The sequence below is a fragment of the Gordionus sp. m RMFG-2023 genome, chromosome 1 (assembly GCF_954871325.1).
Source record: "Gordionus sp. m RMFG-2023 chromosome 1, tfGorSpeb1-WG-v2, whole genome shotgun sequence".
Classification (NCBI taxonomy): Eukaryota; Metazoa; Nematomorpha; class Gordioida; order Chordodea; family Parachordodidae; genus Gordionus; species Gordionus sp. m RMFG-2023.
Genome location: NC_088775.1, coordinates 3,895,355 through 3,923,281, shown reverse-complemented (window position 1 = coordinate 3,923,281; position 27,927 = coordinate 3,895,355). Strand labels below are relative to the sequence as shown.

At 31.2% G+C, this 27,927-nt stretch overlaps 1 protein-coding gene across 2 annotated transcripts; it reads left to right on the top strand.

The window, feature by feature from the left end:
• Window positions 1–4,448: 4,448 nt before the first annotated feature.
• Window positions 4,449–25,697, top strand: LOC135922519 (1-phosphatidylinositol 3-phosphate 5-kinase-like). Of its 2 annotated transcripts, XM_065456884.1 has the most exons (12): window positions 4,478–4,578; window positions 4,620–4,659; window positions 4,703–4,783; window positions 5,159–5,443; window positions 5,936–6,166; window positions 7,152–7,438; window positions 13,903–14,064; window positions 14,255–14,569; window positions 17,981–18,096; window positions 19,189–19,268; window positions 19,859–20,478; window positions 21,627–25,697. In XM_065456884.1, exons 4-12 carry the CDS (start codon window positions 5,205–5,207, stop codon window positions 25,586–25,588), a joined length of 6,012 nt encoding a protein of 2,003 aa, XP_065312956.1. In that variant the 5' UTR covers window positions 4,478–4,578; window positions 4,620–4,659; window positions 4,703–4,783; window positions 5,159–5,204; the 3' UTR covers window positions 25,589–25,697. The 2 variants fall into 2 exon arrangements, with proteins under 2 accessions (XP_065312955.1, XP_065312956.1); XM_065456883.1 differs by having other exon boundaries at window positions 4,449–4,578; window positions 4,620–4,783.
• Window positions 25,698–27,927: the final 2,230 nt, after the last annotated feature.

Here is a 27,927-nt window from a genome sequence, read left to right as displayed (position 1 = left end):
TTCTTTCTTTCTTTCTTTCTTTCTTTCTTTCTTTCTTTTTTTTTCTTTCTTTCTTTCTTCCTTCCTTCCTTCCTTCCTTCCTTCCTTCCTTCCTTCCTTCCTTCCTTCCTTCCTTCCTTCCTTCCTTCCTTCCTTCCTTCCTTCCTTCCTTCCTTCCTTCCTTCCTTCCTTCCTTCCTTCCTTCCTTCCTTCCTTCCTTCCTTCCTTCCTTCCTTCCTTCCTTCCTTCCTTCCTTCCTTCCTTCCTTCCTTCCTTCCTTCCTTCCTTCCTTCCTTCCTTCCTTCCTTCCTTCCTTCCTCCTTCCTTCCTTCCTTCCTTCCTTCCTTCCTTCCTTCCTTCCTTCCTTCCTTCCTTCCTTCCTTCCTTCCTTCCTTCCTTCCTATTATACAATGATTATCCACAGTAGTGTTGTTAAATGGCTAGATTCAAATTTTATATAGAAAAATATTGTCTAACCCTGGAGATTTCGCTATGTTCTAACCGTTATGCCATCTATGACCAATATCTTGATGCTAGCTTAATATATTTTTTTTTGCATAAAATATTGAGTTAGCCATTTTTTAAAAATTAAATAGACCCGTTTAACAAGTCTCATATCAACTTTTCAAATATGGCAAGTAAAATTACAATTTAAATAATATCTATGTTTAGCGGAAATGTGTTTTAACCGTTATTGTTATTTTTTCAACTTTAAATCATATTTTAAGCCCCGTTTTTTTAAAATTTAAATATGATTTTACCGAAAATATATTCCAAAACGTTTCGAATAGCTATATTAGGAGTTGCAGATAAATTTACCATTAACTTTCGCGTCGTTTATAATTTGTTAGAAAAAATCTATGCAAAAAACAAATACATAAATTATATTGAGTTCAAAGATTCATGGGAAAATTGTCTTCTAATTCATAAAGCAGGTATTCCGAACATAATGGAATAAATTTCCGGTAAAATCAGATTTTTAAAATTTAAAGATGATTTAAGATTGAAAAGATAACATACTGCCGGAAAAATATCCATTGCCGCTAACATTTATATAAATAACTGCATTTCAGATCAAAAAGAATGCAAACTACACAATTGGTTCACTTTTAAACAATTTTTCATGGGGTTTTCCATTATATCTTCCAAATTTTGTAGAAAAAAAATATATATTATATATATATATTAATAATCAAGTGATATTTATAATAATTTTTTTTATTTCGAAATCTAAAATTAGTAAATTAACCGTTAAATATGCTATAACTAACTAATATAACCAATTATGTAAAAATAAAAATAATTAATTAGATTTGTTTTGAATTAGAATTCAATTTTTTTTTAAAGAAATATATAGCGGCTGCGCATTATACATAATTAGTTGTTATATGGTTAAATCTTATTTTGATTGATTTATAATCTATGGAATAACAGCAGCTTTGTTTTCCTCGATAGAATTACTTGACAATTACGAGATAAACTGGTTTATTAAAATTTCCTGTATATTTATTTTGCTTATGGGACACATGGGGAATCTATTTGAAGTAATTTTGCTATTAAATCCATCCGTAATCATTGAGTTTTGCACTTATAAACATATTAAGAATTTAATTAAAACGGCGAGGCGATCAGCTGGAAAATAGTTTTGGAATAAATCGCTGACTCTATCTATTTTTCATACCCTCAAAATTTGTTGTCAATGAAGGCGCAGAAATAATTGTATACTCTCCTCCAACATAATAAGGCATGATGTCAATGAAAGTAGTTTTTCTTAATTAATTTTATGAATATTTTGGGCTTAATAATTGCACCTTTGCCCAAAATATTCCACCATGTACATTCAGAAAACCCTTGGATAACATATTTGGCACATTATTATTTTCCCATATCGAAATCATTGTTAAATTTTGGTTTCTTCATTTATTTTATTTTCTTCATTTATTTTATTTTCTTCGTGACTCAATTGATTGCAGTTGTATTTCCATTCAACTCCAATTTATTCGTTAATATTAAAAGAGTCAGAATTGCTATGCTCTTGAGTCTCACATACTCAATCATATGGCATCTTCTTCTTTACCTATATGAATAAAACAAAATATCAACAATTTCAGCAAGTGGAGGAAACAAATCTTAAACAAAATATTTTATCTATTAATATCTAATCAGAAAATTTGAACCCCAGAGGAGAGATAAATGGAAATATAAGAATTTTTAAATAAAAATTTAGTTCAAAAGACATTTCCTCTTCAAGTAACAACAGAAAAGATCAAAATATAAACTAAGCAAGAATGATAAATGCTCGAGCATAAATTCTTCATATCTAACTTGTAATAACAACATCACAGGAAACATCACCCCCTATCATCTTATTCACAAAATTCAATATAAATAAATTATCATATTTAAAAGAATTTATAAATTTTTTGCCCAGCATTCAAAAACAAGGTATCAAATTATACATCTATATTGAATTCATATCATGAAAATTGACAGATCTCAATAAGCAGATACACTTCTAATGGGGAATCAATATGTCTTATTACTGACGAGTGGACAAACCTTGTAGTAAATCTTTGTAATCACAACACCTATTTCATAAATAAATAAATGCAATGGTAATTCCCATACTAAGGAGTTTATAGGTAAAAAATTATTAGAAGTTATCGAAGAGCTGGGTCAAAAAAATATAATAGAGCTGGAGTTATTGACAAATTGGCTAATATAAAATCTGAATGGAGATATGTTAAAATTATTTTCCTTATATTTTTTATATTGGATGCATGGCTCATGGAATACATTTGCTATGTAAGATAGAATAAGTCAGTACCAAAGGTGAGAAACTGGTAATCTATTTTTGGAATCATCGTTTACCGAATTATGAATTAGAGAATCACAAAAGCTACGATAGGGCAAAATTGATTTCTAAAAAGGATAAACCTAAGCCATGGGGAACTGTTTATTTGAAGTTCAAATTCCTGTGTAATCAAAAGTGTTAATTTCAGTGTCTGGATATAAAGATTTTTCAAACCCTTAATAAAAAAATTACCTTTTGAGCGGATACCTATATATGAATATCCCAGACTTAAAAAACAAAAGAATCTTTCACTAATTTTACTAATAGGTGATACAGTAAAATTATTATTCGAGAAAAGGTTTTCTTTTATGGTGCAATACACTATAATCTAGGCATATCTTCTAAATTCAAAAATTCGACACTTTATATCTGTTATTGATTGTGCTCGATCTCTATTTCATGACATAAATCAAACCATAACAGAATGTTTGGCTTGACATATATTTATATAAATAAAAATTTTATACATAGTTTTTTATTTTTTATGAGGAAAAGTGAATTGTTTAGTTTAGATTTTAGGAAAAGCAGTTATAGCTATAGTGTGTTACTTTTTTTATACTAGAATTCACTAGTGTTGATAAATAGTTGGTTATTTTCGACCCATAACTCGAATTGAAATCGTGGAAATTAGTACAACCCTGAGCTAGGGTTGAATAATCGACACTCAACCAGACCCATTGGGATTGTTGAAAATCAATCGGGTCATCTTTCTGGGTCGGCAGAACATCTTTCTAGTATCAAAAATCTTTTACTATTAAAACAAAATGTAAAAATTTTTAATATTTATTTTTTCCTCATGGAGTAAAATATAATGGCGGTGCCAATTTATTAATAGACTCAGAGATTTTTGAGCATCTTTATAGTATCAAAAACCTTTAACTAGGCGAAAAACAAATTTTTTAGAAATTTTCATTTTATTCACGTGGATTAAAATTTAATATGAGTGCCAATTTATTACTAGACTTAGAGGTTCTAGAATATCATTTTGGTATCAAAATTTTTTAACTAGGCTTATAATAAAATTTTAAAAATTTTCATAATTTTTTTTTCCTTATGTACTAAAATATAATGGCAATGCCAATTTATTACTAGACATAATGGTTTTAGAACTTCTTACTAGTATCAGAAACTTTTAACCCCTCGTGAATATATAATGGAAATGCCAATTTATTACTAGAGCTAATTATTTTAGAACATCTTTCTAATATCAAAAACTTTAAAGCCGAATAAAACTAATTAGTTTAAATTTTTATATATTGTGTTGACCAGCGAGCCGACCCAGCAAGCACACCCATCAGCTGACCAAATGGCTCGGCTCATGAGGCCTATTGGGTTAGCTCTGATCTATGGCTAAATGCATTGGCTCAGTTTTAGGTCGCTTTTTTGGCTTAAACTTTGCTGGGTTTTCGGTCAAACCGATCTGGCCCAGCAATTTAACAACACCAGAGTTCACAGCATAGATGATGGCTATTTTCTCATCTGATGCTTAACTTTAACAAAATATAAATCTTAGCTAGGTTTTTGATGTGTATTTGAAAAAATACGGGAGATTAGATATATTTAGTTTAAAATTATTTTTATAATTAACTTTTTTACGATTAAAATAATGTAGTAAATTTTCCCACTCGCGCACCCAATCATGTGGTACAAAATAATACTGAATGTACAAGGATAATATTAGTAGACTCTCATCTGTATTCAAACGTGTTTCTAACCTATTAGAAGTTAAAAACAACGGCAATCAAGTGAACTATTATTTATCAAATGATTATATACCTATTTACAGGATGAGGCTCTTAAACAATATTGGATGCCTGACAGGAATTGTAAAGAATGCTATGAATGTAATGAACTATTTACAACTTTTAGGAGAAAACATCATTGTAGAATATGTGGGCAAATATTCTGTAGTAGATGCTGTCATTTAGAAATATCTGGAAAACCTTTCGGGTTTCTAAATATATTATATTTATTTTTGTAATATATTGAAACCCACTAGATTATTTAAAATCGTTACTTTTTTTTTAGTTTGAATTAATATATATAGCATTAATTTTATTTTATAAACATTGGTTATTTATTTTTTCTTTATTGGTCTTAAAAAAATTGTTAATATATGTATAGTTAAAAATTTCTATGACTATTTTACCCACTTATGAAAGTTTTTTTTCTTTTTGTTAGATATTTAGTGCATTTTTTAATATAGATATAAGGCTACAATATTATTTATAACTTCTATGTAATACAAGATTTATTAGTTAGTTTAATTAATATATAATTATAAAATTTTACTAAAAAAATTAAAAAAAATTCCCACTATCATAGCCATACAGGTACATTAAGGGCGTGCAATTATTGCTGTGCATTTGTAATGAAATACTCTTCGACCCTCTTTCCCAAGGGTAATAATGATTTGACCCTGACAGCAGCTTCCTCTTATAACAATATAGCAGAGGGAGATGCTGCTAATTTAAAAACAATTACTAACCATGATGATAATAAGATAATTCAGGTTAGAGATTTAAATAAACAAAATTCCCTTTTTATGCCTACATTCACAAACTCATCCTCTTCTCGGCTATCATCATCACTTGCTGACCTACAATCAAGGTTTCAAATTTATAATTTTCATGAATAAAAATACAATTTTTTTAAAAAATTGCTAAATAAAGTAATAATCAACTATTAATTCTTTTTGAATATATGATCACCTGATAATTGTGTTCTATTTGCTATTAAGTATTAAAAAAATGAGTTTGCTTTAAATAATGGCCTGGGTATCAGGCTGGGTTGAGTCTGCAGGTCTCTGATATTAACCTTAGTTTTGATTCTTAAATATGACGTGATTCTGTGGGTGGTTCCAAGTTCTGTTAAGCACTATAAAATGAATCATATTTTAAAATTATGTTATGAAATTACTTACACTTTTGTTCGAGCAGTTTCTGGTTTTTTAAATGGGTTCTAGGTCCTGTTTCCAAACTGAATATAATATCTACCCCACCCATTTATTCAACATCTCTAGGACTATATAAATCTATTTTACTTTATCAATATTTCAAAATTCTCTCCCACCCTCCCCCCATATTTTAACACTTTCGTTAGTCTTAGACTCAACTCAGCATCTCCCATACCGCCAGTAAACATATTTAACTCAGCCTTACGAGTTCCGACCTCCTCGTCCGAATTATATTCTCGCGACTCCTTCAATCGAATCGAGGATGTCATCAGTGAAAGGGACAGTAATTCTCTATACAGTATCTCCAATTGCAAAGAGAGCGGAAGTTACAGTGAAAGATCCCTGAATTCGGATTACAGGCTGGAATACATATCAAAGTAAAGTGGACGATAATATTTGTAACTTGTATCGGAAATACAAATATTTTTTTTATAAATAGGCTGAGCCGATACATTAAAAAGTGCGAATGAAAATATTATATAAATTTTTTTCTTTATTATTTTTTGACATTGAAACATCTAGTTCCAATCTCATATCATTTTTTCGACCCCGGTATCCGGATTCGACTTGTATATAGGCAGGATCAAGATCATTACATTTGTTTTGGTGTTCTCAAGCCATAATATAATTATTTGTTTATTATAACTAAATATGTAGTATGCATGTTACCCAATGACATATAATACCTAGACTGCATTTGAAAGCGTGATTGAATGCAAATCTACTGGACCCGCCATTGGTAACCCATCATTATTAAATTAATAACTTGCTTCCTTATTATCTCGATGATCAGGCAAATCATTAATAAAGTTTTGCGTCAGACATGGAAATAAATTGGCTTCTCGTTTAATAATGATATGGTTAATAAAAATGGCTTCCCCAGCTGTTTTCATAGAGTACACTTTTAATGAATGAATGCATCGTCAGTCTAGGTATTATTATATGTCACATATGTTACCAGAAATTTGTGTAAGTAATACGAGTATTCTTGGCCAAAATTATCTAAAATTTATACGATAAGTATACGTATTTTAGGTATATCGTCATTACATTTTTTCTCAAAAATGATTTTACTTATTTATTTTTTCTTTAAGTTCGAAATCATTTTAAAAAATTTCAAAAATCCAAATTTGCCGTAAATATATCCCAGCACGCCCTAAAAATACTTGGTTCATAAGTTTCAGACAATTTTACGTGTGGTGCATTGCCAGTAAACGTAATGCTTCGTTTAAATTAAACAAACAATATTAGTAGCGTTATGCTAGAATAAAATTTTGTGTTCTAAACATTTATCTCCACATTTAACTAACTATATATATATATGAGAGTTATGTTTTTATTCTTTAATATGCCACCTTTAAGTGCCATGGCCGACCCATTGACCGAAGGTAGCTACCCGTCCTACCCTCCTTTCAATGAATCGGAATATTTCATGATCTCCTCCCCTAACCGCGCTTCAGATCAAAACGATTCGTCCAATTTCGAGTTCGAATTCGATAATCCGGAAATTGAGGACCCGATCGACCAAATAAAGATAAACTTGACCAATCCGCTTAATAACTCCGCCGTTAACAACGCCGTCACATTTTCATCATCGCCATCTTTGAGAGAATCCTTAAACTTCGATACCGTGTTGATAGATGATTCAAGTATGTTTGTTCGTTTTTTTTTGATATTTTACGGCGTCAATCAAATTTTTTTGACTGGAGAGAAAGATTAATACCTCTAAACCTTACCCCACATTTAATAACTGCGAATGCAGGGTAACCCCTTATTGACAGTTAGCTCGGATTCTAAGCCGAGAATACAAAAATGCAGCGTATAATTCTTCGAGATAACGCTCTAACTATATGAATGAGGGGGTTAGAGTTAAAGCTAAAAACTCTCAGTTTATCGGAAAGAATTACTATTCTATATGAATGAGGGGTTAGAGTTAACGCTAAAACTCTCAGTTTACTGGAAAGAATTACTATTCCTTTCTTACCTACTGGGTCTTCGAATAGATCCTGTTAATTAATAAACCAATTTTTATTTTTCCGATCAATATATTTCGTATTAAAACTAATTTGAACATCCTACGGTAAGTATCTCTATATAAATAAGCGAAACACACATGAATCCTTAAATATAAGATGCACAATATAAAAGTATCTAGTGTTGTTTAAGCGGCTCAGGCTAACTTTCAATATTTTATTAGGAAAAATTATTATGCACGCCTTAAGAATTTGCTGATAGGTGGCAAGGTTTGAACATCTATTAACGAAATCTCGAAAATATTTTTCTGGCTAATCTATTGAGTTAGCCGTTTTTAATAATCGGCTAAAATCGAGCCGTTTAACAACAATAAAAGTATCACGGATATTTAAAAAGACTTGTTTATATGGGCAAATAGCATGTTAAGCCTTTTTTTATTTGGATAAATTTTATGATTAGTTCGAACCCGGTTCATTTATCTCCCCAAGGGAACCGAGAGATCCACATCATACAAGAATTCAATGCACCTTATAGCCATCATATTAAAGATTACAATAAGTAGTCATATTTGAATCATTCTCCTGTCATATCATAAACTATTCTATAAATATAGGAAATGAGCAGGAGAAAATTGGGGGAAAAATTAGGGAATTAATTTTTTTCTAGTCCTCTCTGCTTTAATTCTACGCTGCTGATGTGTTTTTTTTGAGGGCCTTTTGGTTTTAAAACAGATAAAGTTTTGTCTAATGAGTGTAATTTATCTTTGCTTTGACTATTATCATGAAAATCTATTCGATTCGGGTAATTAAATAATTGCGATATTCATTATTTAATAAAAAATTATTTCTCCTTTTTCCTGAGATGGATCGATCTTTCAAAATTCTTTTTCTTGTAACAGTTGTGATATCTTTGAATTTTTTTTCTTTCGATTAATTCTTTTAAAGGACGTTGTTTCCAGTTTTTATATACGATTTTTTAAAAACGTGATTCAAAGATTCGCAAGGTGTTATTTATTCATAAACATTTTTATTATTTTATTTATTTTTTTTAGCGGAATGTAAATATGTTCATAAATTTACTTTTTGAAAATTTATTTTATTTATATATAGCAAAAAAAATTTGAAATTTTCATTATTCATATTTTGGTCATTGCGAGAAAATAAAATCCCATTTAAAAGAGAAAAAAATATCCTGTATAATTTTTTTCTAGACATAACAGCGATTTTACACCTTGTATTTCCGACAAATATTTTCTTATATTGCCTTTTAAGTGACGCGCGCATATTAAATGAGTATTAATTTTAATTATTTCCCGAATAGGTTTTACTATAGCCCCTTTCTTAGGTCACTACCAAATATGATATTTTTTAATATATATTTTTATTTTTTTTAAAAAAAAATACAGAATGCAAATGAGGAAAAAAAAAGTATGATAGGTGGTAATATCAGAATTCTCCATGCAAATATATTGGTCCTAAAAATATAGTAGATTCGTCTGTTTTGTATCTTCTTATCTGCTTTGTTATGTGGTTAGCCGAACGATATATTCAGCTGAGCGATAAATACTTAAATTAAAGCTTAAAATAGATACAAAAGTATATCTAAATTTCGCGGATAATATTTTACACATTACAAGCTATCTACATATTTCGCCATTTATCCAATCAATCATTCATAATCAAAGTCAACACTTATTATTAAAATTATTAAAGTTTTTGTCAAACCAATCTGACTTCTGTATATTAGGCGTTGATAAAACATTTAATTTGGGTGATCTATTATACCTTATTGCTATAGTATTTAAACGTATAGCAGTTAAGGAGATATAAAACAGACGAATCCCCTATATTTTGAGGACCAATATTATTTTCACGGATAATTTTGTTATGACCACATATCATACCTTTTTTTTTCTCATTTACATTCTGTATTTTTTTTAAAAAATAAAATAAATATTTAAAAATATTATATTTGGTAATGTCCAAGAAAAAGGTTATAGTAAACCTATTTCGGAAATATTTAAATTTTATACTCATTTAATATGCGCGCGCTATTTAAAAGGTAATATAAGAAAAAAAAATATTTGTCGGAAAAATAAGATGTAAAAATGCCGTTATGTCTAAAAAAATTTTTAACAAGGATATTTTTTTTTTATATGGGATTTTATTTTCTCGGAATGAAAACGATTTATATAATTATTGTAATAATGAAAAATTTTAATATATCTTTTGACCATATATAAAAATAAATAAATTTCAAAAAGTAATTTATGAAACTTGGACAAATAAAAACTGCGAATCTATGAATCACGTTTTTAAAAATCATATATAAAAACTGGAAACAACGTCCTTTAAAAGAATTTTAAAAAAATTCAAAGATATCTCAAATGTTACGAGAAAAAGAATTTGAGAAAGATCTTTCTCAGGAAAAGGAGAATATTTTTTTTTTAAATAATGAACATCGCAATTATTTAATACCCCGAATCGATAGATTGTAATGATACATTAAATAATTTACTTAATAGTCAAAGCAAAGATAAATTACATTCGTTAGATAAAACTTTATCTGTTTTAAAATCAAAAGGCACTCAAAAAAAAAACACATCAACGACGTCGAATTAAAGCGGGAAAGGACTCGAAAAAAATTATTTTTTTCCCAATTTCCCCTGCTATCATTTTCCTACATTTCTAGAATATTGAATATATATCGTCAAATGTATATAATTCTATTAACCTAAATTTATATTTTAAAACTTCTCTATGCCGATATGAACGCACTAATTATATTATAACAACATTGTAATATCAATTTGGTGAAAAAATAATATGTTTTACTATTATCGTTATTAATTTATCTGATTAATAAAAATTTCAAAATTTATAAAAGACTACTACTTCAAAATAAAGATAATGCTATATAAACTAGTGTTGTTAAACGGCTCGTTTTAAGCCGATTTTAAAAAAAAGGCTAACTCAACATTTTAGCCGGAAAAATATTGCTTACCCTTCGAGATTTTGCTAATAGGTCCAAACCTTTGTTCCTTCTACAAAGAAAATCTTCAGGCTTGCGTAATATTATTCTGGATGTTAAATTCAGTTAGCCGTTTTTAAAAATCGGCCCAAAACGAGCCATTCGTAAATATTTTAGTCATCATTGATAGAATATGATAAAATTTAATCAAACACGTTCAAAAATATTATTTATATATTGACGCCATCTAGCAGATAAAATAATATTTTTTTATATTTTTATAAATTGAAGAAAAAAAGTTATGATTAAATTTAATTTTTTTTATACCTTTGTCTAAACATTTATTTTATTTTATAAAAACTAATTAATTCTCAATTAATATTAGTTTTGCGTTTTGTTTATTATAACGTTGTGCCGTATTACACAGATAGAAATAATATACAACTCTCTACACAGAAATAATATATAATCAACGAACTTTATTATTAAAATAATATCGCAAAAAATATCAAATTCAAAATTTACAACTTTATAAAACAAAAAAAAAATATCAATTTTTAATTTACAAGCGAATAATAATTAAAAATAAATAATTAAAAATTAACAAACTAAAAATATCTTCTTTTACAATTATAAAGCATTCTTTCTTTCTTTTTCTTTCTTTCGTTCTTTCTTACTTTCTCATGCCTCAAATTTAAATTATAAGATAAAAATACAATTTTTAGAAATTATGTTTTATCGCATCAATAATGACTTTACAATGTATAACTTTTATAAATCTAAAAATAAAATGTTAACGCGATTAAAAATAAAATTAAATAGTAAATATCATGACTTCCTAAAGACAATTTTACAAAAATCTAAAAATATATAACCAACGCAATTCAACGTTTTTTCAAGAATTAGGCAAACGGATTCGCGAAAAAACCGATCAGCCTAAGGAATCCCTCTTCTTACGCCAAAGACTTGATACCGCCATTATTCGCGTTAACTACCTAAGTTTCATCTCCTCCATAGAATAACCTTCCATATTCCTAGCTTCCTCTTTTTTTATATCCTTATCCTTTCCCGTAAATTCTATTTCTACATTTTTCACCTTTATTTATTTTACATTTTAAAAAATTAATTATTTGCTACTACATTTTGTCAACATATCATATCAGTAAATATTCAAATAAAGTAACCCATGACCGGAAAAAATAAATTATCTCACAACGATTATGAGTCATCTAGAACAATATTTATTTTATTTTATATAACTTTATTTTATCTGTCTTTAGTTTAACATATAAAATCTATTACAAATCAAAATTTTTATTTTCTCTAATTTAGAATATGACAAAATTTTATCAAACACATTCAAAAAATATTATTTTTATATTTTTATGATAAAAAATTTTAAAAAAATAAATATTTAGAGACGCCATCTAGCGGATATAATATTATATCTTTTATAAATAAATAAAAAAATGTTGCGAGTAAATTTAATTTTTTATACCTTGTCTAAACATTTATTTTATTTTATAAAAACTAATTAATTCTCAATTAATATTAAGTGTTGTGTCTTTTTTATATTTTATTTTATCTTATCCCTTATATATTTAACTTTATTTTATCCGCTTTAGTTTTTAACATATAAATCTACATATTTTCTATAAAATTTTTCCTCCATAAAAAAGTCAAAAATCACAAATCTTCAGAAAATCGATTAATTCTCTTTTTTATATTATTTTAATATAATTTTTTTAAAAAAAATCTCAATTCCGAGAAATCTACATATAAAATTGATATTCCTCTAAAAAAATAAACAATAAATTTCTTGAAAAAAAATAATAAAATAAAAAATTTCACTCGATATATCCATATCAATTAGGGAAAGTGAAAACCAACTGGAATTTGATTAGAAATATAATATATAAATGAACGTTATTTAAATAATAAATGATTTATTCTTGGTTAGCCTAAGCGATAAATAGACCCACCCTTTTATATTATATTATTAAATTTTATGTATTTTAACAAGAAAATAAATATTTTATTTATTTAAAAAGGCATTAGAATGTCAGTTAATATAAAAAAAAAATATGTAGAGATGTTTTAACGTAAACTAAGAGTTAATATATATATCGTCGGCTTAGAATTGGAGTGCTCCACTTGCGCAAATGATTAAAATGAGAAAATCAACATTTAAAGTTTAAAATCAAATATATGGGGGAAAGCTTATTGATCGATTTTGGCAGAGCCATAACTTTGACAAAAATTAATATTTTTTTTAATCTAGCTTTTATTTTTTATATATATTTAGGAATAAATAAGTTATTATCCACTTCTAACTCAAAAATTTTGAAAAATGTCGAGTGGAACACTCCAATTCTAGACCGACGATAATATGTCACTTAATGATAAAAGAAAAACATATTTTAACGAAAGTAAGAAAGAACGATTCAAAAGAAAAAGAAGAATTATTTTGAGAATATTTATCCTAAGGTATAGTTAATAATAAAATTGATCAAGTCGAACGCCAATTTATGTTAAAATATTACGACGAGTCGACACTGATTTCTATCAAAAAAACATGGTTTCCCTTTTTTCGACTCTTTGGGTTGTTAAAGTGACGTTTTTTGTAAAAATGTCGCTATTTCTGGTAAAAAAAAACACTATTTGTATATTAACAATATTGTAGTGTGTCTGTTTACATCAATGGCATATAATAATACGTAGACTGACAATGCATTAATAATAATGCATTTTGAAAGCGTCGTTGGATGCAAATCAGTTGTACACGCCATTTTGGTTACCCATATCATATGGTAATTATTCTCATGTTAATAACTACTATTAAATTGATAACTTGCTTCCATATTATCTCGATGATCAGGCAATTCTTTAATAGAATTCGCGTCAGATATAGAAATAAATTGGCCTCTCGTTAAAAAATTTTATTAATGATGCGGGTAACCAAAATGGCGTCCCCAGCTGTTTTTCATTGATGTACACTTATAGTGAATGCAACGTATTATTATTATATGTCATTGGTTTACATAAACCGGGGTTGGGAGGAGAGGGTAGAAGCAGGTTAACGTACTCATGTAAACAGATGATATTTCTCCATAATCGATTCAGTTTATATATATATTATATATATTTTTTTTGTTAAAATAATAATTAGCTTTAGAATTTCCGGTTATCCCGCCAAAAGCGCCCGATAATTCGTGCTCCAATTTTATAATCTACCTATCCTCCGTATACAAAAACATGATGCACCCCGCCAACGGACTCAAGCTTAAATCAAACCGGATGCATTTCAAATCGTTTCCTAACACTTTAACTGGTTTTTTTTTCTTCTTCTCTTCTTTAAATATTTCTCGATCACTTTTACAATGGATATTGGATGTCGGCTACTTTATCAGCTGTTTATATTTATAAAATATTATAAATTTTGATTATAATACGCATTTAAAACACTCGATTACAACAAGGCATATTTTGTAACAAAATTTTTTTATGCACAAAAAATAAAGGTTTTCAAATAATCGATTGGATCGCTAGTCACCATCGCGAAATAGGATCGAAGCTGCAAGCTTGCGCCGTAGCCAAAGCCCTAATCGATTTTGATTACCTGACCCCCGCGAACTACAACAATTCGAATCTTAGTTCTTACGCGGGCGAGAAGCCGCCGCCCCCCTTCCACGAAAAACTGGAATTTCGGGAGAACGATCTTTATAGGCCCGGCTTAGCCACGGTTAAGGGCATTAAACTCATAAAACCTTCCGACCTCGAGCTTTACACTCTTCGAAATCCTATATTGCTCACTATAGACCTTTCTTCAGTTTCTAGTAAGTTTAACTCTTTCCTTATGACAATTGATCGGCTCTAAGATTAATGACTTTTTTTGTTGCTAATTTCTCAGACCGATTGATGATGTAATGCTTATACAAAAAAAACACATGGTTTTTGAATGACAGCTGTGGCTCTCGATAATTCGATTGCCCTTCGGGACCAGTTTTTTTCTTCTGAAATCTAACTTCACCAGGTAGAATTTAAAAATGTCACCAGATGCTGTTTAGTAAATTGCTATACGGTGACACATTCGTTCTTGATCGCTTGCTATTTTTTACGAGATATGTTAAAAGTAAATAACTTTGAATAAACCTTGCCATTTCAAAATATATTTTTTTAAAACTAACCTATCACAATTTTATATGACCATTCTATCCTCCACTCTTGATGATTAAATTTGAATATTGAATATCTGAGAAACAATTTCATTTTCTGGCGTACCCCGGGTTTCAAAATGTTTGTTGGAGTCAGCCCGATTTTTACGTTTTTGCTAAATATCGGACCCGGGTTTCAAAATAAAAATCTCAGTTCTGGTTCTACAGCTCTATTAAATATTTTAAATAGTTTGCCCGAGAGACTTGTTTTTATTCGTACAATATTACATAATTAAATTTTTTAAAAAAACGGTAAAAAATATTGGTTTAACAAAATTTTTAGATTTGTTATTTAGGGGAAAAAAAGCTAGTTTATTTAAAAATTAAAATAATCAAATTTGACAAAATAAAACGAAGTCATAAAAATGATTGTGATAAAGAAGGAGAAAAAAAATATGCAACAAAATATTTAAAATGATTGTGATTGATCATGCAAAACCGCCTCCATATGAGCCGATTCGTAAAAACGGCTAAATCAGATCTTGAAGATCAATCTCTATATTTTAGAGGCAATATTTTCATGGGTAAAACTTGAGTCATCCCGTTCTAAAAATCGGGATTGAATCACTAATTGTAGGGTAATAATGAAGATTTTTCTATAAAATATTGGAAGATTATGTTTTCTATACTGAACTGATGGTAGTAAATATTAAATTTATTTTTAAGGCTGTGTTCAGAATTATTTAATCACTAATTGTAGGGTAATAATGAAGATTTTTCTATAAAATATTGGAAGATTATGTTTTCTATACTGAACTGATGGTAGTAAATAATAAATTTATTTTTAAGGCTGTGTTCAGAATTATTTAATCACTAATTGTAGGGTAATAATGAAGATTTTTCTATAAAATATTGGAAGATTATGTTTTCTATACTGAACTGATGGTAGTAAATAATAAATTTATTTTTAAGGCTGTGTCCAGAATTATTTAATCACTAATTGTAGGGTAATAATGAATATTTTTCTATAAAATATTGAAAGATTATGTTTTCTATACCGATTTGATGGTAGTAATAATAATAAATTTATTTTTAAGGCTGTGTCCAGAATTATTTAATCACTAATTGTAGGGTAATAATGAATATTTTTCTATAAAATATTGAAAGATTATGTTTTCTATACCGATTTGATGGTAGTAATAATAATAAATTTATTTTTAAGGCTGTGTCCAGAATTATTTAATCACTAATTGTAGGGTAATAATGAAGATTTTTCTATAAAATATTGGAACATTATATTTTCTATACTGATTTGATGGTAGTAGTAATAATAAATTTATCTTTAAGGCTGTGTCCAAAATTATTTTAAATAATTCGAAAAGTTTCAAAACTTTGGCAAATTTTGAAATTTTTAGAATTATGTTTTCATTTTTATATTTAAAAATAGCTCATTTATTTATTTTCATTAATGTTTCGAAAGTTTGTGAAATTAAAGATGTTTTGGACAGAGCATAAAAAAAAACAAAAATAAACAGGTTTGTTTTTTATTCCGAAAAAAACGACGGCTTCAAATCCCTATCTAAATATAATCCTTTTTTCTTATCTTAATGATCCAATTGAATATAATAAAAAAAAATTTACTCTTCTCAACCAATGTCAAAAGAATAGAAGAAAATATTTTTAAAGTTAATAATATTACGTCCTGATAATTATATTATACTATATCCACTTTTTGTCAAAAACGACTTTTTTTTTAACATAAATCAATTTTTTAATATTATATTATTCTATTTACACAAAAAAAAATTGGAAATATATATAATAATGGGCACGAATTGAGCGTTTCAAACGCTGCTTCGCAAGCGCCAATAGTACCTTGGCCTTGTTCAAACTGGTAAAATTACCGTTTGGCGTTAGCAACCATTTTAAAAAAAACGCAAATTGGTTTGATTTTTCATTACTTTTTATTATTATTCGTCGTGTAATATTATATACAAATGTAATATAAATATAAATAACTTACTTTTTATCCTAAAAAGGAATTTATAAATTAAAGAAATAAGAACGCAGACGATAATATAATTTAGACAAAAGAACTTATTTAAAATTTTGAATTGACGGATGGATGGATATTAATATACAAATTTAATATAAATATAAATAACTTACTTTTTATCCTAAAAAGGAATATTTATAAATTAAAGAAATAAGAACGCAGACGATAATATAATTTAGACAAAAGAACTTATTTAAAATTTTGAATTGACGGATGGATATTAATAAAAAGGCAACCTTAATTTAAACAAGGGACGTGTTACGTTTTTTTTTATTAAAAAAATTACGGCAAAACATAAACGCTCAATTTGTGTGCAACTATGAAATATGATAAATTATAGCCAATATAAGGCTAAATATCCTATCGAAAAACAAAAGAAATTTTTTTTTTTTTAGAAATTGCTCTCCTAGATTACGAAAAGTGGGAGATAGAATAATCTAATTCTCAGAAAGACGAATAGTAAAAAAAAGGTGTTTGGACAAAACAATTGCACGAGTTGCTCGGCCCATATTTTTAGCCAGATTAAGTGATAAAACGGGCAAAAACAAATCGTAGGTTTAGTATTATAGTGGTCTATATACATTTTGAAAAAAGTGTTTCAGGAGTGCATTTTTAAAAAAAAATATATATTTCTTGTATTTTTTTTTTCCTAATCTGTGAGGATCACGATGCTGATAATGTAAATCTTCTCCGTTTAATGGCGAATTTCCAGGTTATTCAGTTTCCCTTCTGATTTTTCTTCTCCATTTTTGATTGACGGTCCCGATCATCCATATTTGTAATATTCATCTTCCAATCATACCCGCCGCTATCACCTTTAACCGCGCCATCCTACGTCTTCCTCGCGGAAGGAATTTATTTAATCATAATTTTGGACATAAATGTATAAAAATGTCATCTATTTTAGTAGCTTTAAATTTTTTAACATTTAGGATTTGTTGGTGTTAGAGAATATAGTACTAACGATATTTATCAAAAACAAAAATAAACATTTTCCCAAATACTATAAATTCTATTTCCCCATTTAATTATAAAAGCTACGAATTTGAATAAATTGAAAGAAGTAAAATTGAACGATTCTACCCAAATGATGTCTTTCAAATCTTTGATGTCACTCAAGGATATCGAAGATAAGGCAATACATTTGGATAAAGTATATTTTTAGAAATTATTTTGATTTCTTATTTTTTTTTTACTAAATAACGATCATAAACTTATCTGCGGTAAATTCCGAAGTCGCCTGGATTGTGACTCACAGTCACTGAACTCGATATAAATATGTTAGCATTAATGAGTTTTTTTCTCAATGTCTTATTTTTCCACCTTTTTTTTAAAAAAAAAATCTTTACCGGAAATGAATTCCAGTATGTTTAGTCAGATTCCGTTAACCTATTAGTCTAAAATTTATATTTTAAAAAAAAATCTACGGAAAAAAGTTTCGTGGCAAAATTTTTCTAAATATCAAACACGTCCTGGAATATATTTCCATCAAAATGATTACCTATTCAAATTTTTTTTTTTTTAAAAAAACGCGCTCAAATGGTGATTTAAGAGGTAGAAATATGACGCGTTAACGCTAACGCGATTTAATCTCAACTCAAATAAAAGGAGCTCAGATTAATGAATGCGAACAAAATTATATATTTATCAGAGACCCGCAGATGTAACATTAACGCGGCCATGCCCGAATTTACTTAAATTTATTTTTAATTTTTTATATTAATAATGGCCATTTTGGCCCTGACCGAGTATGCCGCCCAGCCCGTGTACCCGAGCCGGGCCTGCAGGTCCCTGATATTTACTACAAAAATAAATAGCGTCATTAAAAAAGGATTTAAAAAATGCGCGATTAATCTTCTCCGTTTAATGGCGATTTCCAGGTTAGCCAGTTTCCCCTCTGATTTTTCTTTTCCATTCAAACTATTTAATGAAGTCATTGTATAGAAATTATTTTATTGGGTTACCATTCCTCGTTCCCACCGTAGTTTCCATTATTTTTGTAAATCCAAACATGATATTTTCCTAATCACGATTCCCATGGGGAGGGGAGCTGGTCGACTTTTCGCTGATTACTCTGATGATATCCGGTTGGCAGAGTAAAGTTCATCCGAGGTAGAGAGGTGTAATAAAAGTTGGTGGTGTTATGTTAGTTAAGCTTTTTTTAGAAGTAGAAGGATAAAATGTTGTATTAATGGCCGAGTTATAATTAAAAATAAACATCATATTTTTTATGCTAAAATATTAGAACGCCAATCAGGTTATAGAACACGATCAGGTGGAGTCAATAAATCTCGAATACAATAACGCCGAATATAAACGTCGTTGGTATTTACCAAATATTCATGAATATTTATTATTATTATTAAAAAAATAAATCTGACCCGGATTTTTCCTAAGGATCCAGCCGGTTCTTTTAATGGCCGCTTATATTAAGAATGGCTGGTTTATATAATAACGTGTTTATTTTTGAAGTTTTATATAATTACAATTTTTTTAAAAAAATATATAATGAAAAATCCCTAAAATTTACATTCTAAATTATAAGAGAGTTAATAAATATTTATAGAAAGAAAGAAGGAAAGAAAGAAATAAAGAAAGAAGGAAAGAAAGAAAATATTTGGGTTTGATGCTGATACCAGTAAAATAAAAATGGAAAATAACTGGTTCCAATTTGTTATATTTTTCTTAAAAGTAACTCCTTACTGTTACCTTTTTTTGAAAAGTTACAAGTTAGAGCTACATTTTACTTATGAATCAGCTAGTTATAAGGTATAGTTGAGTAATTACTAGATTGTTACAGAAAAAATAACTGTACACGTTATCTGTTAATTTTTAATTTTAACTGCATAAACCCCAACCCATCTTTTTCTTCAATTTTCTAAATATCATATTATTATTATTCATTCACTTTATAGCGAGACGTCTCTCTTAACTAATGGCCTTCATATCGAATCGATAACGCGTAACCATCTGTGGGAAATTTTGAGTCAATGCTTAGCTTTGGCGACCTTACAAAACCCCGAGGTCACAACCCTCGACCGCGTCGATATGGCCAGGCGAATTTATTCACTAAGCGATTCTATCTCGTCGCTTGTACGGATAGATAATAATTATCACAACAGCCACAACGATGAATCTCCCAGCATCGATATACGCGACAGGGTCAAGGTCAAACGTTTACCCTCTTCAAGAGGAAAAGTATTCGAAACGTCTAAGGGAGAGTTCGCTAGCGGCGAAGGGGAAGAAATCGCTTTATTCCCGGGTCTGGTTTTCACGCACAATCTCGTTTACAAAGGTATGCTGGCCAGGTGTAGGGCCGGTTCAAATAACCCCATCAACTCCTCAACTAACGGCGGCGAGACGTTGTTGGAACTCATGCAGCCCAGCCTACTAATGTTGCGAGGGCCGATAGAATACCAGAGAGGGGGAGGGATCGAGAAGGTGACTTCGTCCCTGGAATTAAGACGACTGAGTTCCTTGGAGCCTATCATCATGCAAGAGAAGGAATACCTCAAAAATGTGGTGGCTAAGATAGGTTATACATATAAAAACAGGAGAACATTTTTAGGGATGGAGATGGGTGGTGGGAGAAGGGTGTTAAAAATTTTCTAGTATCATATCTCAACATGGGTATCAAATAGGCGCCTAATCACTTCTACATCCGCAAGGTAAGTGTGGTGATATATTAAAAAGTTTTTTAAGCATAATATTTCAAAAATGAGCAATTAATTTATATGGATAATTATAACTAGTATATAAGAGTGGGATGGAAAAGCTAAAAAATTATAACATAATTATTCAATATTGGTATCTTACAAAAGCTAATATTAATATCTATTGATAACAGCTTAGTTACTCAATCACTATGTCTTTAGGAGCATTCTGACTTTCTAACTTTTTCAAACCTGGGTAATTATACCGTGAAAGAATCCGGAATTATCTAATTTACTCCATTTTTATTTAGCCGAAACCATATTTGCAAACCCAGAAGATTCACTTTTTTAAAAAAATAAGCCCTCGTAACCAGTAATTTATTTTATTTTGAGGAGCTATCAAGGACTACGACAACGTGGTGGGGGGGGGAGGGTGGGTGACTTAATACCTTCATTGAAATTTGAGGGTGCGGATGTCCACCGGAATCGGAAGGGGGGGGGGCAATGTATACAAATTCTTAAAATCGAAAGTATACTAAAGAAAAACTTAGCAATTAAGTAATTAGTTCTGAGCATTTTAGTATCTTTTTCTGAGATCGTTTCAATTTTATACCTAACCATTTAAGTATTTATTCTAGAGACCATCAGAGAGAGGTAACATTTGCACAGGCCGGCCCGGATTTTTTTTTCAAAAAAAAATTCGGTTTCGGCACAACACGTGTTTTTTATTTTTAGGCCCGGCCCGGGTATTTTTTTAAAAAATCGATTTTGAGCTTTTAAAAAATTTATTTTCTGAGCGATTAAATAGGAGCCTTTTTTTATGGAGTAAATTTCGTGAGAAATATTATTTAAAGATGGAACTTTTCAAGGTGATCGCTTCAAAATTTACTAAAACAGCTGTCTCTACTCTTAGAAGAATTAAGATAACCCCTAACCCTAAAGGGTGGGAAATATATCTTAATACTAGTGTTCTCATCCTTACTACTTTATGTCAGTAATTTATCAATTTTGATTATTATTTTTTATTAAGGCTCTCTTAAACCCGATCTAGTTATCGTCCAAAACATGGTGAGTCACACTGCCCGCGAACTTTTTGCCGAAGCTGGCATCCCATTGCTTCACAGCTTGAGCAAGGGTAAACTATTTCAAAATCTGGCCTGCCTCACCGGGGCCGATATTATCCCGCCTTTTCTCGAAGGAGGACAGATGACTATGCTCAAACCCAGACTCGGTCTGTGCAAATGTTTTCGGTTGGAGAAACGGACCAACAAAGTAATAGTGTTCGTCGAGGCTTGCCCAGTCCTAATCTCTCATAGCGTGAATAGCGGAGAAGTTAAGTCTAACCACCTTTTGGATTATTGCACCGTTTTGCTGAAAAGCCCCCGAGCGCTCCGTGTAGCTCCTGCCTTGAAACGAATTATCAAATTTGCCATTTTTTCTGCTCGCCACCTTAGTATTCTTCGATCCTTCCTAAACTTTCACGCGTCTTCAAACGCTTTAGTGAATTCCAAGTTTATCTTTGAGTCAATAGCCTCCTCCTATCCCAAGATAATAAGTTACGCGCCAGAACAAGATATTGATAGTATACGCGAGAGCGAGACGCGCTTTAAGAGCCTGATGCTATTAAAGAGCTCTCTTTTTTCGCTACCGTCTTCTTACAATTTTAATGAAATGCGTCGGGTAGAGGAGTACGAACAGCTACTTGATAATCTGGTGTTATGCATTACTCCAGGAATCAAATTTTCAGTTCCTCTTCTTGAGTTACCGGAAACGGATACCGATCAGCTAAACCTATTGAGTTTGCTTCCGCGTGACTTGTATTACTCCCCTCCTTTCGCATCAGAATGTTGCGACAACAAAACCGATTCGAATTCAAGCGTTATATCCAATGAAAGCTCTTCATCGCGTAAAGATACGCTCACAACATCACTCAATCAATTTACCTGTTCTACCGATGATGATGACTTTATCGCCGCGTTTCGTTATGGCGATCTCGACAATACCATTCCATCTCCACCTATTGCCTCCTCGCCTTGTGAAGAAGATGACGAAAAACGGGAGGAGCAATCGGAATCCGCCCCAAGAATCGATTGTTTCGACACATTTCACCTTCAAATTCTTCGATTTCTTTTCTACAGTTTTGCGTCACGTGGTTCTATTCAGCCAACAACCCGTCCCTCCTCATCCTCTCATTCAGGCGACTATTGCATCGCTCCCCGCTTGGTGACCGCCCATTTTTACGGAGCCCATGATGTTAGTTTGCGTAACTTTCTTCGACGTTTTTGCTTTGATCCTGATTATGCCTGTCCTAGTCCACGTCCTTGCAAGGCCTGTCCAGCTGACCATGTGCGAAGATTTGTGCATGGGTCTGTTCGCATAGATATATCCCTTTTAAAAACGATAACGTTGAGCAGCTCTTCTAATATCAGCCACTGGATTGCTTGTCGAGATTGTGGGGCACGTATAGCTTCTTCCCCATTTTATAACGCGAACGCGTTGGGATTGTCTTTTGCCGCCTTTCTTGAGGCTCTTTTTTATGATGACCCTCTGTTCAAACCAATAACCACTTGTCAAATTCTTGGTTGCCCTTCCACTAAACGTGCCAAAATTTTCTCGGCGTTGCCCGTTCATTACTTTGGTATGGGAGAGGTGACTGCCTCCTTCACAGTCAAATCTATTACCCTAGGTCGCATAGTTTTTCCGCCCTCACCACTGCGCTACAATCTTGACTACGACCAGATTGTGTGCCATTTATCGCACGAATTTCAAAACCTCACCGAAGTAGGCCAAAGCTCTTTCGGCGCTGTGTTAGATAGGCTTCAACTATATAGCGTGGACGCGAAAGCATTAGGTGCTCCCGTCGTTTCTTCGATAAGCGATTTGTCTCTCATCGCCAAGGTCGACGAATACGTTGATGCCCTCGAGAAAGATAGGATAACTTTTAATGATTCTATCCATCGTTTCCAGTTGGCACTGATGCAGATGCCCGAGAAAACTCGTTCCCTTATCGCTTCCACTAGAGGAGAGCTAATAGTAAACAATGATAATATATTGATGACCGTCGAAAACTATTTAGGTGAAACGAAATCTTTGCTATCCAGTTTCGTGTATTATTGGAATCTGCACATGAGCGAAATATTTCTCACGTTGAAGAACGAAAAAAATATTAAAATCGAGAAAACATCCGAATCACACGACAAACCTAAGGACAAAATGGAAGGGAAGGAACGCTTGAACGCCTCCGCGACCATCATACCATCTATAAGTCATCAAATCGAAGATGCCGATCATGTCAACCCATTTAAAACTTCCCTAGTCAAAGAGGACTGCAACGATGATAATCAGGATTGCAAAGATAAAACGACGTTAGTGGATGGAAACAGGGATTCGAATCGCAAGGAAACCAACTTCACTGTCAATTTGAAAAATAAATTCGCCTCCTTTTTAACTAATTCCGTCTACGAGCCCATTAATGCGCCCTTTTCTCAGTTCGAACATTTGAATTTACCCTTTAACGGGAATGACCACCTGAGAGTTAACGTGTCCGAGGAGATACCTAGCTCTATAATCGCGTACTCTCTTTCCACGCTTGAACACGACGCGAGAGTCAAAGAGAAAACACGGAATAGTCGGGAAGTAATTAATAAGTCCGTGGCTAATACCGCTAGTACTGAGGCGCACGAAAAACAAACATTGACGATGGACTCCGCTTTTGTTAGCAAGGACGCCAATAACGCGTCCGATAAAATCGAAGAAAGCGTTACCAATAGCAGAGAAAAGGATGGGGCGGAGAAGCCTAAAAACGATCATCACTTGGAAATGCATTTCAACGACAGCATAACATCTGCCAAGTTTTACTGCAAAATATATTTCGCTTCCAATTTTTCTCGTTTACGTTCGGTACTTTTCCCGTCGGGGGAAATTCTCTTTTGCCGTTCCCTTTCGCAGTCGGCTAAATGGTTGTCCGGGGGCGGTAAATCTGGGTCTAGTTTTAGCAAGACGCGGGACGGGCGTTTTTTGTTGAAGCAAATGTCCCGCCTAGAACTCCAATCCTTTTTAGATTTCGCGCCTTACTATTTTAACTATGTTCACGATTGCATTCCCTGTTCGCCGGTCGCCTACGACAAGACCTACATTAAGGATAGCGGGTTCGGGAGCAACGGGATTAAGATAATCTCCTTGGCCAAAATCGTGGGCGCCTACCGGGTTTCCTGTAAAAATTCTTCGAACAACACTTCCTTTAAACAGGACGTCATAGTGATGGAAAACCTATTTTACGACACTTCCAATATACAGTACGTATTCGACCTGAAAGGCTCCATGCGAAATCGATTGGTTAACGTCGACGCGAACAACGAGCCCGAAGAAAGGGGCGGCGGCAAGGACGGATCCTCCAGCAAACGCGATACGGGAGAAAACCAGAATATCGTTACGAATACTCCACAATTTACCATTCCCTCCTCCTCCGGTGTTCGGGGCCTTAAAATTGTTACCGGTAAACCCAACGAGCCTCCCACGAAAAACGAAAAAAATTCGCAAGATTCTAAAGTCGCAAAGTCGTTAAATTTCAACGAAACCAACGACGACATTAAGCCCTCTTCGATAGTATTATTGGACGAAAATTTCATACGCCTCACCCTGGATTCCCCGTTGTACGTCCACGCACATTCCAAACTGATCCTCATGACAATTCTAGAGCGGGATACCGCGTTTCTTGCTCAACATAAAATCATGGATTATTCGCTGTTGGTGGCCTGGGACTCTTACCACAAGAATTACGTCGTTGGCATTATCGATTACATTCGTACGTTCACGTGGGACAAACGTCTAGAAATGGTCGTCAAAAAATCGGGAATCCTGGGGGGTCAGGGCAAAATGCCGACCATCGTCTCGCCTTCTACTTACCGCCACCGCTTTTTGGAAGCCATGAAAAGTTATTTCTTGGTCGTTCCGGACCATTGGTTCGGCTTATCGAATTACGCCAATATTTAAAATTCGTTTATTATTATTATTTAATTTATTTATTATTTATTTATTATTATTTAATTTATTTGTTATTTATTTATTTAAAAAAATGGATGAACTCATAGTATTTATACAATTCGGACACATAATATATTATATAATAAATATAAGCGTTGATTTTTTATATGATATGCTTCGAAACTAGAAGGATGGTATGATCGAATAAATACGTTCGAAAAAGTCCATTTTTTTTAGCCCCCTACTAAAATATAGGATTGCGTAATTTTGATTGGCTAAATTAGAGCCATTTAGCAACACTAAGCTTTAGGGGATCCAATAGAAATAAGCATTTTTTTTGATTTTGTCAACGATTGCATAATTTATTTATTTTTTTGAAAGTTATTTTTTTTTGCGACCAAAATAAATTAATTTACGTAATCATTATTTCAAATATAATGCGAAACAAATTTTTTCAGGGGAGATAAAAAAAATAGAATTCGAGATGGTGGTGAGATATTACTAAGTATTCAAAATTTTCCCAGCTGGGCCGATCCGGCTCGGGCTAATTTTTGTAAAACAGTTTTAAACGTAAACTAAAAATATCAGCTGTTTAATTTTTTTTTAAATATATTTATGTTAGCGTCAATGTGTTTTTTTTTCCCGGCAAATATTATTTTTTTCAACTTTAAATCATTTTTTTTTGAGCACGTTTTTTTTTAAAATTTAGATTTCACAGGAAACGTTTTCTATCATGTTTGGAATACCTTACCCTATAAATATGAGACAATTTCTCTTATGAACTTTTCAACTTAATATCATTTATATTAGTTTTTCCATAGATTTTTTTTAATATATAAATTATAAATGACTCAAAGATTAAAACTGGAAAAAATTATCTGATATTCATAAGATGGGTGTTCTAAACCAATGACATATATAATACCTAGACTGACGATTCATTCATTAAAAGTGTAGATCAATGCAAATCAGCTGGAGACGCCATCTTGGTTGCTAATCATTATTAAAAATTTAAACGAGAGCCTAATTTATTCGGTTAATGATGCTTACTACCAAGTGAATGTATGGAAATATTCTAAATACCAACCTAATTTGCTAAATACCGACCAAAATTTATTAAAATGTAATAAAATCATTATTATTTAATATATTAATACGGAATCACGTGGTCGAGTCCGGCCTCCTATATATTATCCCCGCAAGGATGGAACCTCGGGACCATGGGATCAGTAATCCAAGCTCTTGCCTACTAGGCCATAGAGCCTTTCCAAAAATCACGATTTTTCAAATATATATTATAAATATATTTGGTAGTGCCTATCCAAATGAAAAATGAACAAAATTCAAATTTGATAGGTAGTACCTTAAGGTAGTAAACATCATTAACCAATTTATTCCTATATCTGATGCAAACTTTATTAAAGAATTACCGGATCATCGAGATAATAAGGAAGCAGGTTATCAATTTAAGTAGTAGTTTTTAACATGAGAATAATTACTATGTTACCAAAATGGCGGGTCCAGCTGATTTCCTTTTAACGACGCTTAAAAATGCATTTTAATATTATATATGTCAATGTTTCTAAACATACTGGAATACATTTCCGGTAAAATCCCATTTTTAAATTTAAAAAAGCGCGCTCAAAAAAATGATTTAAAGTTGAGAAAAATAACATATTGACGTTTAACTTACATACTACTTATTATTGAGACGGATGAGATTAATTTTATGGTTATATTATTATCCTTATGTACAAATTGATAAATTTCCGATTCTCGTTAGACAGCTTTAATTTGTTAAAGCTAAAAATATGATTAGCTGTTTAATCTTTTCGTATTTTAATTGCCTATTATTAGTGATGTATGAAGGCATTTGCCTCTAGGAAGAACCCAAACCTCAAAACCACCCTCCCCCCCCCCGCGTCACTACGCCACTGTTGTGTAAACAATTTTGTAATGAGAGAGCAATGGATGAAAGTTACTGACAGAAATCATATTGTTTAATATACATTTCAGTTTTGAAAAGTAATCCCATTATCAAGTAAGCACAATTTTGGCACTCTCTATTCAAATGAGTGCATTACGTTATATCACGATACGAAAGCTTCGATAGTCATTGCCATAATAATAAAGGATTGAATAGTTTCAAGTCCAGCTGACATAAATATTTAAAATTCAAATGACTATTATAACTGCAATTTTAATTTTTAATAAGAGATTTAAAAATAAATGTCCATCAAAATTTCTGTGTAACTATAATTGGTTGAAATCGCCTTTTTGGTCAGAAATGAGAACCTAAACCCGAGCCGTCAGCCCATCGTTTTATTGAACCCAAACCAGTTTCGTTT

Bases quoted from the DNA above. Each gene is read 5' to 3' on its own strand.
- LOC135922519 (XM_065456883.1), top strand. From the start codon at position 4,495: ATGTACAAGGATAATATTAGTAGACTCTCATCTGTATTCAAACGTGTT. The intron at 4,579-4,619 runs GTGAACTATTAT...ACCTATTTACAG, and splicing joins TTAAAAACAACGGCAATCAA to GATGAGGCTCTTAAACAATA. The intron at 14,570-17,980 runs GTAAGTTTAACT...TAATTATAAAAG, and splicing joins AGACCTTTCTTCAGTTTCTA to CTACGAATTTGAATAAATTG.